The 20,087-nt window shown below is 38.3% G+C and overlaps 1 protein-coding gene across 7 annotated transcripts in view; it reads left to right on the top strand.

The window, feature by feature from the left end:
* Nucleotides 1-20,087, top strand: part of LOC145981216 (ABC transporter G family member 20-like) — a 54,285-nt gene that overhangs the window by 13,618 nt on the left and 20,580 nt on the right. For all 7 annotated transcript variants that reach the window (XM_083114355.1, XM_083114353.1, XM_083114350.1 and 4 more), the window contains 7 exons: nucleotides 2,781-2,935; nucleotides 4,679-4,786; nucleotides 7,170-7,263; nucleotides 11,588-11,884; nucleotides 14,863-14,991; nucleotides 15,548-15,642; nucleotides 17,917-18,103. In XM_083114355.1, the coding sequence (XP_082970481.1) occupies nucleotides 2,781-2,935; nucleotides 4,679-4,786; nucleotides 7,170-7,263; nucleotides 11,588-11,884; nucleotides 14,863-14,991; nucleotides 15,548-15,642; nucleotides 17,917-18,103 (1,065 nt within the window). The remainder of the gene's footprint in view (nucleotides 1-2,780; nucleotides 2,936-4,678; nucleotides 4,787-7,169; nucleotides 7,264-11,587; nucleotides 11,885-14,862; nucleotides 14,992-15,547; nucleotides 15,643-17,916; nucleotides 18,104-20,087) is intronic.

Here is a 20,087-nt window from a genome sequence, read left to right as displayed (position 1 = left end):
TTTACATCAGAGTTTCCCTCTCCTAGCCTTCGGGTAACCAAACCTCTCTGTAGAAGGCAGCACTGTCTAACCCCAGCAATCCTGGAGGGCCGATCGGTTGCTTCTTAGTCTGGCTTCTCCCCCCCCCACCCCTCTGCCCGGCATGGGAGATCATTGAAGCATGCAAGCCCTACCACCAACTACAAGGTCATGCAACCACTAGGTGGGGATATATATACGAGGGTCATTTGGAAAGTAACCGCTGTTTGGCTGTAAATAAAAAGCCCGCATAGATACAACAAATTTTTACTTTACATCTGAAAGGTACAGCTGTTTTCTATTTTTCAACATAGTCGCTATGTAAATTCAAGCACTTGTCATAGCTTCACCAACTTACCAATTCCTTCTGCATAAAACTCGGCCACCTGGGAATTCAACCAACATGTCACAGCATTTTGAAGATCCTCATCGTCAGTGAAGTACTGTGCCCCAAGTCACTTCTTCATGTGAGTGAACAGATGAAAATCAGGAGGAGCCAAGTCTGGGATGTATGGGGATGATCAAAAATGTCCCATTTGAATTGGCGCAAAAGGTCTTGTGTTCACCGAGCAGTGTGAGAGTGAGCATTGTCATGCACGAACACAACCCCAGATGTCATCAGACAGTGACATTTGTTCTGGATGGCTCTTGTCAGTTTCTGCAAAGTGTTACAGTAAACTTCAGAAGTGATTGTCGTAAAATGTTCCATGAATTTTTGCCCGAAGAAATCTTATCACTCTGCGTACCTCACATTTGGCAGGATTTTCGATGGCAGCACACATTTTGTGACGCTATAACCAGCACACGCGCAGCACAACGATGCTCTCACTAGCACAGCTGGAAGCTTACTGAATCACAGATTGCGTGATGTAACAACGGTTGTGCCACGCCACAATGGCAGTTACTTTCCTAATGACCCTCGTATATATATCTTCATTATTGAAAGACATGTTGATTATTCCATTCACTCATTTTGTAATGATCAGTTACCAGTAACAGTAAATAATTTTAAAATACACACGAATAAAGGTGGATACGCAAGAGTTGAGGGTAGTGGAGAGCTTCAAATATCTAGGAAGCATAATTGAGAGAAGTGGAAGAATAGATGAAGAGGTAAACAGAAAAGGACAAATGGGTGGTGGACTATATCAATGTGTTCGAAGATTAATATGGAACAGGGATGAATAAAGCACCACCAAATTCTTTGAGTTTCAAGATCATAACTAGGGAACGGAACTTTATGTGCTAAAAAACTCAGAAATATTTATTTTTTATGTGTCATAAATGTTGAAAATATGTGATAAAAACAGGAAAATATGTGACAAAAATAAAAACCATTTGGTAACAAAAACAAAATATTGCATGCATTTTAAACACCTGAAATCAGTTTCTAAATGCTTACCTCTTAGTGAGCTATTTCTTGGAAGAGTTGCAGTGGATCACCATAGTTTTCTCCAAATTCTCCATTGTAAATCTGTGACGATTATCTCTAAAAAGCATCTTATATTGTGAGAAAGATCGCTCCACGTCACAAGAAACAATTCTTGCATATTTGAAGCACGAAATGCCACTAACACTGAAGTTTTCCAAAGCTTTCTCTTCCTCTACTTCACCTTCCAAAACACGTGCAGTTTGGCACAAAGTTTGAAAACCTTGGTTCTTCCAAAATATGTTTGTACATTTAGACATTAGCAGTTGAGGGTTAGATCCAGTGGGGGTAATATTTTCCCCAATAGGATCTTAGGCAAGGTGCCAAAAGTCTGCCAGCAAGCATGTTCAAAGACAAGACAAACCTAACACTCGATATGAAAGAGGTGCGGAGAATAAACATTTTTTCCTTCGAGGATTTCGAGGTAGCTGAAGTAAAAGAGCGATTTTATGTATTTAAAATGAAAATTCGCAAAATATGTATTTAAATACGGAAAATTGGAAAACATGTGTTTTTATGTAAAATAAAATTTGCTGTGTTGACATATGTTCAGAATTTTGGCAAAAAAAGAGGATCTCTATCTTATCGCAGAAAAAACATTTATTTACCTAAAGTTCCGTTCCCTAATCATAACTAATACTACTCAAACTAAATTTACAATGATAATAATAGGGTATCTAATCCTAGTCTAATACACCATGAAATGCAAGAAGGTAATATACAACACATACTATGTGCCAATAATTATGTATGGAACAGAGACTTGCACAATGACAGAGAGAGACAAAAGAAAGATGCAGGCAGTGGAGATGAAATTGTTAAGGAATATACTGGGGAAGACTAGAAGGGATAGAATAAGGAATGAGGAGATCCGACAAACAGTGGGGGTGGTGAAGCTTCAGGACAGGATAGATCAGGCACAGATGAGATGGTTCGGACACATGAAAGGGATGGATGCAGAAAGACTACCAGTAAAAGCTTACAATGCACAGGGAGTGGGAATAAGGCCAAAGGGGAGTGGAAAGAGCAGATAGCAGAGAGTGTTAGAAGAAGTCAATATTGGAACACCGTGGAAAGAGAGGAGTAGTGGAAGACCAGGAAAAATTGAAAAGCTTGACTTCTATGCTGACCCAGCCAGAGGTAGGAAACGGCGAAGGATGATGATGACAAAGAAGAACAAATAATACATATTTTACATTGTTTAATTTTTCTGAGAGATAATAAATTCTGTTGGAGTTTACTTATTGCAAGCAAAATGAATTCTCGTATATCTTCTTTTATACTTTTTTTTTCTTTTTGCAATTTCTGATTATTATTTTCTGTTTACATGTAGATGCTTGCCTTGTTTGATGATCTGACTATCAGAGAAACCTTGAGGTATTTTGCCTACTTGTTTGGACTGAGCACTGCATATTTTGACAGAAGATTGTATTTCCTTGTAGACTTGTTGAAATTGCCTAAGCCTTCATCTTTTGTTAAAAATATCAGGTAAAGTGTAGATAATTAAGTTGTACATGAACTTATTGGAGGTTAAATTAATCTACATGAGCTTGCGCATTTGATGTGGAAAAAGTACTTGTTATTGATCCAAAGCAAGTAAATGCCCCTCTCTGCAGCTTTCTAGATGGAAAACACAAATTCCACATGCAAGCAAGAGACCCAATTTCATTGTTTTAGTACGGACTGCTCGTGGAGAAGTAGTGATGCAAAAGAAAATTTGCAGAGCCTGAACTCAGACACTAACAATACAGAAGGAAAATGAATTAGAAAATGTATACAAATTCTTCATTTCAATGTTACTTCAGGAGGTCACCCTGACTGGGTTTCAAGAAGTTGCAAAATACCACATGTGCTGAATGTTCAAAGGCCTTCTTGCAGGAAGATCAAGTAAGTGTTGCCAGGCAGGGTGGTGTAATGCATGGCTCAATCAAACTGCATAACATTTTAGCTGTAATGACATAACTCCCCCATACCCCTTTGTCAATGTGGATTGTCTACTATTATGGCAACTTTCAAACATCAATTTGTACAAATCATCACTCCTTCACCAAGCAGATACACAACTTACCCTTTTTATTATTTTTTAACAATTGATTTAATTTTGTTGAACTTCCTGCATGCCGTGTTTCCAGACACGTGTTGCTGTTTAAGATCTCATATACTTGGTCCAATCTGCCAGTCCAAGGAATTTGTAACAGGAATTTTGAAACACCCCATGTAGTGTTTTCTAAATTCAAGGTGGCGCAAAAAAGAACACATATTTTTGGGATAAGTGTAATGTTGATAATTTTCAAGATGCAGACATTTTATTAACACGAAAACCATCGGTAAGAAATGCAGTTTGGATACGTATACAGTGATGATTTAAGTATGGAAGATGATGTGTACAACAACAATGACGTAATCTTTCCGACATCATTTTCCATACTTAAATCATCACTGTATACTTATCCAAACTGCATTTCTTTCCGATGGATTTTGTGTTAATAAAAAGTTTGTAGCTTGAAAATCAACGACGTTACAAAAAAAGTGTTCCCCTGTGCATAGCACCATGCCATGAAGGCGTATAGGGGGCGTGGGGGTAATGCACCACACTTTCTTGATCCGGTCGTGAGTGGGGGTGATGTGATGGCACCCCTAACCGCCTTTACCCCATAGGGTTTCCCCCAGGTACCCATGTTATGCGACGCTAGGTGGGTGCCGGGGCCGCTTTCACCGTTAGAAAAGTTCCCGGATTTGAACCAGCCGGGGATCGAACCCGGGACCTTGAGCATGGTAGTCAGACGCGTTACCGACTGAGCCACTGCGGCCTCATCACTCCTTCATCAACGACGTTACACTTCTTCCAAAAACATGCGTTCTTTTTGTGCCACCTTGTACAGTCACGGACACTGCCGGCTTGTAACGATTCCATTGAAAGTCAATGTATTCATTACAAGCCGGCAGTGTCCGTGACTGTACATAGTTTTAGTTACATGTATTTACTATATAGTGCCTCTGCGATGGTATAGTGCCAATGTTGTCATCTTAAAACCAAGGAGTCCTGGGCTCAATGCCTGGAGGGGGGTACATAGTGGTTCAGATGGCACTTTATACTGTAGCCCCCAAAGTAGACTTAAAACACATGAATATGTAGTATATTCACTTTGCTAAATAAATATTTGGCACTATATTACAGTACTCCATCCATTTTCATGTTACTTAATCTCTCATGTACATGTATGTTTGCAGTGGTGGTCAGCAGAGAAGAGTATCGTTTGCTATTGCTCTTCTGCAAGAACCAGAACTGCTGATTCTAGATGAACCAACTGTTGGGGTTGATCCGCTCCTTAGGAAAAGGTAGGAAATCCGCACCAGAAAATATGTAAAAAATCTTCACCAATATATACTATGCAACACCAAGGCGCTTTGGTGTCACTTGGGTTTGTAGCTCAGAGTAATTCATTGATAACTCAATTTATACATTTCTATGGCTTAATTTCTATCTAAATTCTCATAAGGTTTTGTAAGTTCAGATATGTAAGTTCAATTATACACATATAATGTAATAACCAAGTTCTAAGATATTAAGTTCTAAGTTTTAAACCTAAAGGTAACTGAATGGAGATAGGATAATATAGTGAAGTCCTTTTACCTAAGATTGGCAGAAGCGACACCATCAACCTTGGACAGCAATTCCCCTGGTACAGGATACTGTTTCCTAAAAGGGATGGTTTTTGTACCATTTCAGTTAGTGTGTCTTGATACTTGCCCTAACCTTCAAGCAACCTTTCTGTTCCAGTGGCCATTTTCGCCTAAGTCTATTTCCTACTGTCTTGCCCTTCAGAGGACAAGCTATCAGGGTGATCATTATCTCTTGCACGTGGAGTGGATGTGTGGGCACATGCGCACGTGGAGACCTTGGGTCTCTGATCGCTATCTAACCTAGTCACCCTTGATGTCAGATTAACTCACACTTGCGTTGCTAGGCCACATCCTGTTGTTCAAACTGTGATATTTAACAAGAAGAGGGAGAGATGGGTATCTCTCACTTTTATCTTTCCTAGAGAAAATATCAGACACACTATCTTTGTGACTTGTTTCGCAGAAAGTCTGCACAGTAAGGAGTTTCACTTAATGTAGGAGACTGGTGTCCACTAATGCCAATACAATAAAGAATTTTGCCCGTTACAACTATTAAAGAGTGTTAACAATTTAGTTCACACTGAAAAGGAAAATGTGAAATATCTAAAGGAACTAAATGAACCGGAACAACGCATTGCCATCTGTGACGAGACAGAACGGAAAATTTCCAGATATTCACAAACTGGGAGTTTCACTTAATGTAGGAGACTGGTGTCCACTATTCCCAATACAATAAAGAATTTTGCCCGTTACAACTATTAAAGAGTGTTAACAATTTAGTTCACACTGAAGAGGAAAATGTGAAATATCTAAAGAAACTGAATAAACCAGAACAGCGTGTAACCATCTGTGACGAGACAGAATGGAAAATTTCCAGATATTCACGAACTGGAATGACGTTGCAATCCATTTCGAACCCTGTCTCTCCACCATGCCAGGGGGAATGCAGAGATGCATCTCACACATTCTCGATCTCTACCATGGTGGAGGTGATCTCAGACAGACTTATCTTGTCAACAGATTACTATAGTGCGCGTCACATCTCCTGCATATGGCGATAGCCAATAGCAGCGCACTGCAGCGGTGACATGTCGAAATCTCACACGGAAAAGAGACAGCGTGGTTGAGCGAAACGCCTTGTCACGGAGAGCACGGAACATTAGATAATATAACATATAATAAACTTAATGGAAGAAAAGAACATACCTGATTATGCCAGAGGGACTGCATAATTGTTTCAATATTCTCAAGGTGGAAGTTGTACAGCCTTTGTAAGATATTTTGTCCCGTAAAGAGTACGTTATCCTTTTGGCAGTAGAAAATTCGCCACAATCGTAAATTTCAAAGACGGTTCTACGAACTACGTATTTTTCAAAGTCATCTAAGTTTGTCGTTCTTTTCGGTACGTTAATGTGCTTTCTAGGTGATTGAAACATTGGAGCAGGCCCCGATCCACATTGTTTTGACCCGAACATATCCGAGAAACGGTAGCTTGATTCACACCACACGCTTGAGCTGTTAGAGCCTGGCACTTCTTAAAGTCAATTTTACTGCTCTCTTCTTCACTCGAACATCCTCTTCGTCAATTTCTCCTTCTACCATCACTGGGAACGAACCTGCCCTGTTCCCTTCGCTAATCGGAAAGTTTCGGAATGCAACAGGAACGAAGGGAGAACAAAAACGATACAATGCAAATACGTGTATAATGACATTGCTTCTACAGAGGGAACGGTATAATCTACAATCACGCTTGTTTTTCGTACATACTCGCAAATTCATTATCTTTCCATCTGTTGAACTACTGACACTTGAAATAATATATTTATATCCGAGCGCCAGGTACACGATTTAGTAGCGAGGTGAAACAGGTTCTGAACTAGGCAACGCAGCACATCTGTGATTCGCTGGTGCTGTTCAGCAGTTCAAGGCCATATGCAGGAGATTTGACGCGCACTCTAGTATTTTATCATGGTACAATATTTTAGAACATTTTCAATATAAAGGATTCCTAATGAACTTCAGTACAGCTAGAAATAAGAGGTAAATATGTATCAAATTTTAAGTAATATCGTATCATATTAACATTGTTTCTTTATAGCATTTGGAACCACCTAGTCACCATTTCACAAACTGGTAATGTTACCACAGTTGTCACAACCCACTACATTGAGGAAGCAAGGCATGCTCACAAGGTTCGTATTAGCCGTTACAAAAAGTAATGTTTACGTTGTGGCGATTTAGAACTGTTCCCTAGCTAAAGATGAAACATGTAGTACATTATTCATAGGGTGTTTTTGCTCTTATACAAAATAGGGTTTTACAGGATAACCACTATTGCAGTTTTAAGAATTAATAGGTAGCATGTTACAGTAACTCAGATCAATGAGATCCTGGACTGCAGAAATTAAATTAATCACGAGAGCTCCACATAAGCGATTGGTAGCATGAACATATGAGAGGCAGACTACAACAAGTAAGTAATGCCGGCCGATTGGTGATTTCTTTTGTTTTGTATGAATTCAAATGAAACCATTTTATATACAGTTGAGACCGCTTTATACATACCTCAGTTCTGTGTAATTCTGTTTTACTGTAGGTCCCGGCAAAATATTGTTTAAGAACGTGTTAATTAAAACTTATTTGTACGTAATGCATTTATACGTAATTCGGTGTTATACATACTAATTTTCATAAAATACAGCTGATTTGTACGTAACTAAGCTACAACAATGTCACAGATGCGAAGTATACATTTCTTCTCCACGTGCGGCATGAGATCAGAGGAGCAAGATTTGCGGCAGTTGTTCAGAACATGAGATGCATTTTCTTTTGTACGTAATCGGGACACAAAAGAACACGTTAAAAAGATGCCGATAGCTGACGTTTGCAGTGTTCCATAACAAAAACAGAACAGCGGTTCCTTCAGTGAACATTTTCAGGTGCTACTGGTCGGTCATAGAGAACGGAAATAGAAAAAGTTACCCGCTTGACCAGAAAGTAAAATTTTTACCGGAAGTGGACTGTAATCCACATAAAACTTACGAATCAAACTTTTAGATTTGTTAATTTGCCACTTTATGACAGAAATAACCTGTATTATATCTTACTTCTAAAAAAAAAGATACAATTACAGTATTTTAATAATATGACGTGGTATCTAAATCTGATTTGTAAGTAATTCTCAGTTACACGTATTATTTTCTCTTCATGTTGACATACGTATAACTCATGTTCAACTGTATTTCAAAAATAAAAATAAGACTGTTTACAATGATAAACATTTATTCAAAAAAAGATGATGCTCATATTTTTCTTTTTGTATTCACTTTTGTACTATCAGTTCAAATAATGTCATAGAACAACTCATTATTTAAAATTATATTATACGAGGGACATTCCGAAAGTAAGTTTCGTCATTTTTTTCACAGGGAACCTGTATTACAAAGCGAGAAAACACATTGCCATAACAAAAGACAATCTTTTCTGAATTCACGACGGGAGGAGCGAGAGCAGAGGAGCGCTGGCGCATGCGCAGAGTGCCGAAGAATAGAGATAAGCAGCAGACCGACGTGCCCGGGCTCATTTCAGTGCAAACCAGTATGGCAGAAAGATGTGTGTTGGAAACATGGTCACAAATGGAAGTGTGGCATGCTATTGCCACATACTAAGCAAATTGAAGTCGCAAGAGACCATTCAACGCAAGAGACCAGGGCTCTTAAGTCGAGAGGTTTTATTCTTGAACGGCAATGCAAGACCCCACACATCAAGGGTCACTGCAGAACACATTCGTCGTCTGGGATGGGAGAGATTGAATCACCCGGCTTACAGCCCCGATCTTGCCCCATCAGACTTCCACCTTTTTCCTGCGTTGAAGTCAGCACTATCGGGACATCACTTCGGAAGCAATGAAGAGGTGCGACAGGCTGTGAAGAACTTCCTTAAATCGCTGGGCACCGATTTTTACCAGGAGGGTTTCTTGAAATTAATTTCACAGTACGACAAATGTATCAATGTTGGTGGCGACTATGTGGAAAAATAGCCAAAAGATTGTATTTTGTTATGACATTTTATTCTTCTGTTTGTAATGAAGCTTCCCTGTGAAAAAAAAATGACGAAACTTACTTTCGGAACGTCCCTCGTATAATACACAAAAGTATTTGTTTCCGATGTTTATCTTTGCTTTTGGCTAATCACAACGATGCATGAATGGCGATTAGATGAAATAATGAAGAGATACTCACAAAGAAATATCCTTGCCCAGGCTCGACTATCCTGGAATCGTCAATGGTTTCTGCCATCGAGGTAACTAATAAACAAATGTTTGGAAATGTTTGACTGAATCTATTTTAAAATAACACATTTCATAAACAGTAGTACAAGTCAATATGGTATTATTTCGACAGGGTGGCTACTCACTGGGAATTCTGCGTGAATTATTGGCTCCGGGAATTATGTGTGAATTCTGCATGAAGTTTTCTCTGTAGATGTGAAAATTGCAACTTTTATTAATCCAAATCTCATTGAATTTATACATATTTATTAATGCCCTGAGGCAAGTTTCTCACAGTTTAGCTTTTATTTTTATGGTGGAAGGACACGAAAATAGAGCTGCGTAGAAAATAAAACAGAATTCTCTCAATCCGTTTACTTTCTTAGTGTCCTTTTCAGGACCATCTATCTGACAGACGAAAGAATATTGCAGGATATCTTGAAGTTGATTAGTTAAATTTGAGTTTGAAATTTGTGTACAATGAAATTAATAATTTTTTGTGGATTAGTATATCCTGTAACATTTGTGACTTGTGTTTGTAGATGTATTTCAAGTCCAAGTATAAGAAATGAGAAATTTAAACTATGCACCTTAAATTAAATATTTTAAATATGTATATCGTTTAATTGAATTGACTTACATCCTTTATATTCTTATGATATTTGCATGTCTCTCTGTGTGTGTATAGGGGGGGAAGGTGAGAAGTTGTAATATTTACGGTTGAAATAGAGAAAATGTCTGCATGTACCCTTGAATTTCTTGAAAGTTCGCCTTGAAAAGTGGGAATTATACTAGAACTTTACCATGGTCCTAGAGTGACCACCGCGTTCTAATTTGCAATGGTTGCAAAATAAAACAGAAAGGTAAAAATAAATGTTATAAAACACTGCCATAAATAGGCTTACCATATTTTTTTGGGCCCAACCCAGGACATATTTGCGATCAACTCGCTACTGCTGAATTTCAGTTTTTTTTTTTACAAAAATAAATTGAAATTACTTAAAAGCCTTAACATTTTATTGGAACATTAAACTATAAATCGTACAAGAAAGAATATTAACATTATTTTCTAAAATCAATCAATTAATTTGCAAGTGTTTAATTGAATAATACATTTTCTGATGTTTTGGAAACCTCTCTGTTCTAGGTAGCATTATCTGTTAGTTGACTCGCAGTTGTACTTTTCACTAGATATGACTTTTTTCAGAAATGTCTTGTTTGTTTGGAACGACTTGAGATTTTCTTCATATTTGGCATACTCACTAATTGAGGCCTTCTAATCACGAATCTGAAGTTAACATTTGTCGAAAACGTCTAGAAATTGCAAAAATAAGCGAAAATAAGGTGCTAGTTTTTGGAATGGAAACTGTCGATTTTCGCAAATTTTTTTGTTTCATAACGAAATATATATATTCCTGATACTACCACGACACCAAATTTTAACTATGTTTGCCTAACCTAACCACGTGCCAATGGTTCGTGGGGCTAGCGCCAATGGTTTGTGGGGCTAGCACCAATGGTTCGCAATTATTTCCAATTTCTAGATCCTGATACTACCATGACACCAAATTTTAACTATGTTTGCCTAACCTAGCCGAAACTAACCTAACCATGCACCAATGGTTCGTGGGTCTAGCGCCAATGGTTCGTGAGGCTAGCACCAATGGTTTGTGAGGCTAGCGTCAATGGTTCGCAATTTCTAGAAGTGACCGACAAATTTTAACTTCAGATTCGTGATTAGGAGGCCTCAATTAGTGAGTATGTAAAATATGAAGAAAATCGGAGAGGGGTCCGGTCGTCTCAAGTCATACCGTTTGTTTTAATAACAACATAAAATTCAATATTATATGAATATTCAATATGGGTAGTTATTTTCATGTTCAGATTCTCAAAACCCCGGACATTTTGCAATCCTGGACATCACCCCGGACAGCACTGAAAAGCCAGGACTGTCCGGGCTAATCCCAGACGTATGGTAAGCCTAGCCATAAAGAGAATATGAATATCGTGGACACCTGAAGTCTCAGCGAATTTCCAATCATGAAAAAGAGTTACAAGAAGTATATACAGTAATAAATCTGAATTGATCTCTTCGAATACTAAAACCCATTGTATACTTTGCACCAGTGAATCACACTACAACTTGATCTTTTAAAAGCATTTTGTCTCGATACTGTATACCCACATAATTTTGAATAAGCAACATGCTGTGAGTCATTAAGTGCCTTAATTGTTTGGTGGAACAGGTCGGAATGATGAGAAATGGGCGATTGTTAGCAGAGGAACCACCGGACAACCTGATCAAGCGTTATCACAAGACAAATCTGGAGGACGTCTTCCTGCAGCTGGCTCTGCAGGAAGAGAATGTGGAGGATTTCGAGGAGGAGTCTGCGGCCATCATCACCATGAAGCTGGAGACATTCTCTCTCCAGGAGACTCCGAGGGGAACACTTGCGGGGCAGGAACAGCTGGCAACACTGAAGGATTTTGTTGCTCAGTATAAAGTGGAAGCGGGCAAAGAAGCAGAGCATGCTGATTTGGAGGTAAGGGTGGATGCATCCACAGTGATGTTACACGTTACATTTGAAATCTCAAATTGATTGGGCTAAACCAGCATGAATACAGGCCTGTTCCAATACAAACAAGGTTACGATTACATTATATCCCAATGGGACCATTACAATGCAGAACTGTCCGTGCCGTAAAAGAATATACCACATAGAACTGTTAGCAAAAAATGCAGGCTCGACCAGGATTTGAACTCGGGTCTCTGATATTCCATGCCGTTGCTCTACCACTGAGCTACCGAGCCGGCCTGGCTTCGCCTGATTTTTCGCTTCTGCTGTTTTACCTGTGCGGAATCGTCGAGGTCGATCATGTCGAGCCTGCATTTTTCGCTAACAGTTCTACATAATACATCTCCTGCGTGTGCCTAATTTAATGAAGAATATACCTGTTTGAACAATGTTTTATTTCTTGTAACGATGGGGTTTGAGAACAATTGTTACATTGTCAAAGTTTGTACAACTGACATTATAAGTGTTCAATAATGCAATCCCTTGGTGTCACGGCATACATCAGTCTGAAGTCCATTCCAGCCATACTTACAGCATGTCTGATGTGGTGGACTGAATGGTTGAAACAATCCAGTTTTTAATTCAGGCAGATCGATCGGTAGTGGTGGCACGTAAACACGGTATTTCACAAATCCCCAAAGGAAGATATCACATGGGATGCTGTCGAGAGAACATGGTGGCCGCTGTAGGTAAGCAGAATACTTTCTGCTGGGGAGTTTCCATTTCTCGACAGTGGTGAAGCCCATGGCAGTGAGAAAAAGTAAAGGGTTTGTGAGTATCGTATCGTTCTATCATGAAATGGGATCAAACCATCAGACTATCACACATCCACAGGTACACTTATACTCGCTTAACCAACTTACGGTATGTTTTAAAAAAAAATTCACAGTTCTTCTTTCATCGAATGTAACATTTCTTCTCGTACCCCGTCACTACAAGACATAAAAAATTGATGAAACTGCTATTTTCTTTTATGTGCGCCATGTATATTCCAACATGGATAAATATTCCTCATATATTATGCAAGTCTATAATTCTACTCTGATATGATCAATTAATTGATATGCACTAATTTGGCTAATAGCACATATTGGTTTATTTTCATGCTGATACCAATAACATTTGGCAATACGAGTATAAAATTGCAATGTAACCAGATGAGTACAATAGGTTTTGCTTTGAAAAAGAGTCTGCATATTTAGACATTTATTTTGTAGAACCAAGATGTGAAATGTATATGAGGGTGGATCAAATGAAAACGGAACAGGGGCCCTTCAATGCCTTTTTCAATGGACCAAAGATATAGAAGTTGCATTGCGATAGATCAGGGCTATACGGTGGGTGTTCAAACATTGCCCACCCAAACGTCGCCAATGTGTTCTTTGTAACAGCTGACATATGTGGTCATGCGTTGTCATGTAGCAAAACCACTCCAAAGGACAACAGGCTGGGATGTTTGGCCTCGATTGCTGCGTGCAAACGGTGGAGGGTACTGCAGTAGCAAGCAGTACATGGTCCAGGAACTCGAGGAGAAGAGATCCTTCATGATCGAGAAAACATGTCAGCATCACTTTGCCACTAGTCTGCACCCTCTTGGACTTCTTTGGCAGTGAAAGATGCCTGCTCACCTTCTTGGACGTCACTGTAGCCTGGCCGCCTATGCATATCACATGCTCAGGCACAACTGTCTAGCCCGAGTCCATTATGCAGTCTGGATTTCCTTCCTTACCTCCCACACTACCCCTACACAGGGTTGTCGCCACACACATACATAAATGTAACCCAATACATCCACTGTTCCATTTCCATTTAATACACCCTAATATTTGTATCCATAAAAATAACAGTATAAAAAATAATCTCTCCATCCCTAATTTCTGCCATCAAGTTAACTTCTAAATACTATGAATGCAAAATTCATGGAGGGGGTAAATCAATTTCTAAATATGGAGTTTTAAGTGTAATACTACATCAAAGTATCTCTCCACCTTAAACTGTAATTTTAAATTGGCAATTTCTTTGTGTGTGGACAAGGAGAGATATTTCTTTCTCTCTCTCTCTATCTCTCTCTGTATCTCTCTCTCCTTGTTTTTAGATTGGTACTTTATTAGTAAGAATCAAATGTAGGTACATTTCTATTTTGTATTATAATAGTTATAATTAGGTCTCGGAAGTTGAGGAAAAATCCTTTTTTTCCTAGTGTCCGAGGAGGAGGCCCAACATAATATATGTTCATTTTGGGTCATTGTAAGCCAGAAAAAGGTGGGTTTTATTTTCCTTTTTTGCCTTTTTCGGTGTTTTTTGGCTTATTGGTCCTTTTTTAGCCTTTTTTTTTAGGTCTTAACAGCTTTTTTTGCAACTTCACCTTCTTTCGACTACGTTTTTACTGTCCATTCTCAATTCGAATCATCATCAGTTCATCACCTCTTAAACATCCTTTCTGTAGTAAAGAAAGAAAGGTTTCCGAAGTCCTATTTCTGTAACCCTAGTGTGGTTAGGCCAAATATGATTCTTCAAATTATGTTAATCTAAAAAATATATAATGTCTGAAAGAAGATGCATTTCATTCATATTTTTTTTGCACTGTGTTTTTCATACCACCAGAATTTTGTATTTTTTATTCATTAAATATGTAATTAAAACTGAAGTTATTAATTAATTTGGATCACATTTATACGTCCTTTTATCCGTTTTTAGGTCCTTTTTTATATTTTTAGGTCTTTTTATAGCTTTTTTTGGCAATTTATAGGTCTTCAACTTCCAAGCCCTAGTTATAATTGTAATAGCTTAGATCCATTCATATGATCATTTGGTGTACATGATGTCAATATATTTCATTTAATTAATATTCATGTAAACAATTTGGTATGTTTGTTGTATTATGGACAAGAGCTGTATAAAAGTGTGGGAAAAAATCATTAATTCACGTTTTATTCTCTTCTCAGCTGCAGACAGAAATACTGTCAATAGGAGAGCCAACTGGTTTGGATGAAGTGTCAACCACTTCAGGTATTAAAAAAGTTCGCTCCGATACAGATACGAGGAAAGGCAAATGTCCTTCTTGCTATAGCTGTGTAAGTGTTTTAAGTTCTTATTGGCTTATTTATTTCTGGTTTGATTGATTTGCTATAATTTTACTTTGCCTTTTGTGCCACCTTCGGCTAATTTGCGAAGATGGGGATGAGTGATGACATGATGAAATTGATGAATGGACACTCGCAAACATCCATGCCCAAGCTGGGATTCGAACCTGTGATCCCTGGTGTCGTAGCACCATGTGCTAACCACTCTGCCATGGGTGCCAGCTTATTCCATACTGGAAAAAAATAAAATTAAGCTTCAGTTGCTACTACTTTGGTATTTATGTCAAGCACTGCAGAATGTGTTTTGTGCACATACTTGCATATTGTACACACTTTCTGTAATGTATGCCTTTCTTTTAATCGCTTTTAGAACAAGTTCGTTCTTTTTATTTACTATGAGTCTTTGATGATAAAATTTTGCAACTTTTTTTCCATTTTTCCATTAAGTGTCTATAAATATGAAATTACTACTACTGTGAAACTGACTTGGACGTTAACAGAATGAAAAGTTAGTTTTCTAGTAGGTTTTTCTCATTAACTTTTTCAGTATAAACAATTACGCATCCAATGGGGATGCCCTTCTCGTAACAGACTCTGGGGATTGCTGTTCAAAAATTTCATTCGACTGTGGAGAAACCCTGGGTAAGAGTTCAATGTTACATACTTTTTGTAAAACAATACATGTAGAGTTGCTATTATAAGTTATGCTTTTTGAATAACCTCAAGAAGTGAGGATGTACAAGATCGCTTCCTTTATGGATGTTCATGATGTTAAACAAATAGAATTAAACTACCAAGGTTTGTATTGTAACTCTTTGCTGTAAACTCAGTGGATGAAAATTAAGAGGTATGGTACAAGTGCTGCGAGCAGTACTACAATTGTGGACCATTTGTAACATGTTTCAAGTGAATGTGCTACATACTATTGTAGGATATGCCACTTCATACCAAACAGTGGCACCACTGAATGGAGTGTCATTTGTGCTCGCACTTGCACTTCTAGGTGCCACTGGCCAGAGACCTCACGTGAAGAGATCCCTTCACATGCAATTATGAACATACACATTTTGTTTCTAATTGAAGAGCTCGGGTGTAAAACAAGGTAAGTGACATTTTGGTCATTTCTGAGTTCATTAAGGAAAACGGTTATTAGAAGCTATACTGTAGATAAATTGTTTACGTTTTGTGTTTACCAATTTCAGAAGGCTTCACTGAGTCCAATGGAAATTGTATGACATGGCAATTTCACTCAAAAATTGAAGGATGGCATATTTTACTTTGTAACTCAAAAATGACCAAAATGTCACTTACCTTGTCTTATACCCGAGTCCTTCAATTATGAAAAAGGAACAAAATAAGAAAACTATATACATACTTCTTCCCATGCATTTCATTTCAATGTTATTAATGTAATCGCCATTTTCACTGTTCCACAAGTTCACTTTATGCACAGGAAGGCTAATCTGGACTGGACTTACAGTTTAAAGCGGGATCCAAACCATTCGTACCTCCACTGGGTATCGTCCCCGACACCCTTTGATTACTAGGTGACAACGTTACCACTATGCCATCGAGGAGCATAGGTACATGCAGACCTTCTGATTAGGGGGCAAACACCTTTATGAAAGTTCAGTCTGGAGAGAGAAACCCCATTTTATCACACTGTTTTAGATTCATTGCATTGATGGGTATGTATAGAGGCACTATAATGAATAAATTGTTTTTGAAATGTGCCACTCCCCTTTTCCTCCACACAATTGTGTTCATGCATTTAAGACAAAACTGTTTAGCAGCAAGAGTCTGAAGTACTTAGTAGTCACAACTTCTCTTTCTAGTAATTTACAATGCATTACAGAAAACAATAAAATTGGGAGCAAAGCAAGCAAGAAATTTTTTTAGATCCAAATTTTTGCAAACTGAAAACAATATTGATTTAATACAGCACAAAAAATTTAAGGTGGCACCATGGCATTCTCTTTAAATTTTTTTCATTTAGATCGTTCGGTGCCCTGGGCCAACTCCCACCGCCCCCTAGTTATGGCTCTGAACTTGACAAGACTGTAAGAAAAGAAGACATTGCGAGCGAAGCTAGGAAGAAAATTTTACATCGAGGAGGGCCAATTTCCCTTTGTGTCCCCTGCAGGTGCTTTTGGCCATCTGGAAGAAAGAATGCAAGAAAGACGTGGAAACTATTTCCATCTTGAGTATCCTTTTGTCCTGCTGCTCTTACATTCTACTATAGTCTTGCTTTCTTTTACCTCAATGTTTGCCCCCATTGAATTGATTTCCGTGTCCAAGGTTGGGGAGGGGCCCATTGACCCCTTGTGGTTGCACCACTGCACCCCTTTTTCCAGTAGTTGCTTTGAACTTAATTCGGCTTGAAAATACTTTATTTTCTTTAAGAATATAGTATCTTTATATAACAGTGATAAGATTCCTCTACATGAAATTTCTAGGTGAAAGTATAATAATGTAGAGACATGGACGTCTGGAAGGGGGTGCATGGATGGTTCCCCGCTTAGATATCGAATGTCAACCTAAAAGTATAATTTGATTTCAGTCATAATAATATACATTAATGCGATAATTTCAAATTAAAGTGGTGTTTTTTGAGGGAGCAACAGTATTATTGGGGTAATATACCCCATGGAAAAATACCTTGATTGTCCCTCCGTGGATGACCAGCACATGCATATGTCGAGGAGGTATTGATCACAAGCCGATGACATTACCACTATGTCATCGGTTACCCTTAATTAGAAAATGGGAGCCCCAAATCCTCTTCTGCAAGGAAACTGACACATTTATTCCTAAAATCTCTCATCGCAGGTCCTCTACACACGACCCACTGATTTTACTGGACACACATTAGTATCAGCTTAGCCTAATTGATCATTTTTTTTCTTTCTTCTTCAGGTTTCTCGTGTTTACTTTTATTATCCCAACACTGCAAGTGTCTATATTCTGCTTTGCAATTGGAGGACCACCAAATTTTGTTCCCATTGGGATTGTGAATCCTGAATCTGACTGCAAGAGCCATGGAGATCAGTTTTACAGCTGTATCTTGCTCGACTATTTCACAGAATCTAATATGATGATACTTGTGAGTACAAATTGCATTGTTTGACCCTTTTTTTTAATAGTAAATATTTCAGAGCTAATTGACACCATTTTGTACTAATAACATACTGATTCCTGTGACCTCAATATTAATCCAAATTAGGGATGGGACAGATTAATCGGTACTCTATCGGTATTGATTGATATGGGCATATCGGTAAAATTGCATATTTTTTTAGTGCAAAATTCTAACATTTTGTTATAATTTTTATGGATAATCTCCATGCCCTACTTTTTAAAAAAAAGTAAATGTCTAAATAAGCAACTTGTTTTCCACTGCAGTCACCTGGAAACAAATCTTCATTAAGGAGGTCAATGAACTATTCAGGTCAGTGCCGGATCTACAAATGTTGCCCCCCCCCCCCCCCCGCAAAATGTTACCAAAGGCTCCCCTACCTATCTTCACACACACATACATTATAATATATAATGTCAGTGTGTGTAATTCTTGATCTCATGTTGACAAACTCACATACAAGGGCCTACAGGGTGATTCAAAAGTCTGTTAACACCCCCTATAAAAAGTAAAGGAGTTAGGCTGGGTACAATCGATAGAAACAGATTAGGCTGAGGGGGAACCACGTTGGTGTGTTCCAAGCAGATGTCCACCATATTAGTGGCCGCCATATTGAATTCAACTCAATTTCTTTTTAAAATGGGAAGGGGGTGATGTGCATAGGTGCCGATTTGTTAAGAGATTTGAGGGGGGGGGGGTAAAGCTAAGTAAAGCATAAATACTGATTTCTTTCTGTTTGTGGGAAGAGGGGAATTTTTTTTTTCCTTAAGGTGGAACCTAATACACTTGAATTAACCTTTGAAAAATAGTAATTGCAATAACTGTATTTGACAACAAAACATATATATGAGGGTACATCGAACTTTATTAGCAGGACAAAAAAATTCACTGCACTACTGTGATTATGTAATTATACAACATAATACTTTACATGTAACTTTTGACCGAGAATTTCTTATCATATTCCGTTTATAAATATTTATTCTTACAATCCTTTATAGGAGTTTAATATCTTCACATATATTTACATAAAAAATGAAGGCCCAAGATAAAATTTTCATCTGGGCGAGCAATTTTTGACATTTACAAAAGGAAACAAAGGAGCCTATTTTGCAATGGACTCACTCATTCAAGAGCATGAAGACTACAGTTGGAAGATATGCATTGGGCCCCTTACAAAGGGGTCAAACGAGAACTGGATGGGCCCGGGCTCCTCCCTCCCGGTTTCGACACCGGTGGTGATGTGATATACATATGACACTATTTTCTCATGAAATTGTAGCCTGATTTGATCTAAGGTTGTAATTTTTCCGGCTTTGTCCCCGCAAAAAGCTGATCCAGGGTCCACCCAGCATCAAATCAAATGGTACCCATTGAGAGGGGGGTGTAAATGCAGCCGGAGAATGGTGCTGATCACATCACCTCCAAGATGTCCGGCATCGAAAATATGTGGGGCCATGCCCACAACATATCCTTAATGTGCTTTCATGGCATGCACAGGGAACTTTAACTTTACCTGGGATATTGTATTTGTTTCTGTACCTCTGAGTAACTATGTTTATTTTTTATATGCGCACATACGAACCCTCTACTATGTCAATGGCTGAGGGCCCCCCGCACTGCGGGGTTTTGCGGGTTGTAGATACAGCACTGATTCAGGTTCTTCTAGGATCATTTGGAATTCTATATTGGATTGGTAGAATATCAGTAAATTTTATATTGGTAGTTCATATTCATATCAACCCATCCCTAATCCAAATGTTTAAAAGGCAGCAGAAAACACAATAAAAATGTTAAATATTATGTTAACAGTGTTGTTAAGTATTGGTGGTTTTAGCCCCTTTAATACTATCATAGATAAGACTAAATTTAAATTGAAAGCTGTAACAGCCAGTCATGGTCACAGTCTGCCAAGTGGCTGTACATTAGATGCTACATTAGATCTTGCTTT

This window comes from Lepisma saccharinum, chromosome 29 (assembly GCF_977018435.1).
Source record: "Lepisma saccharinum chromosome 29, izLepSacc3.1, whole genome shotgun sequence".
Lineage (NCBI taxonomy): Eukaryota > Metazoa > Arthropoda > Insecta > Zygentoma > Lepismatidae > Lepisma > Lepisma saccharinum.
Note: the sequence above shows the minus strand (reverse complement) of the source record. Positions and strands in the feature narration are given on the sequence as shown.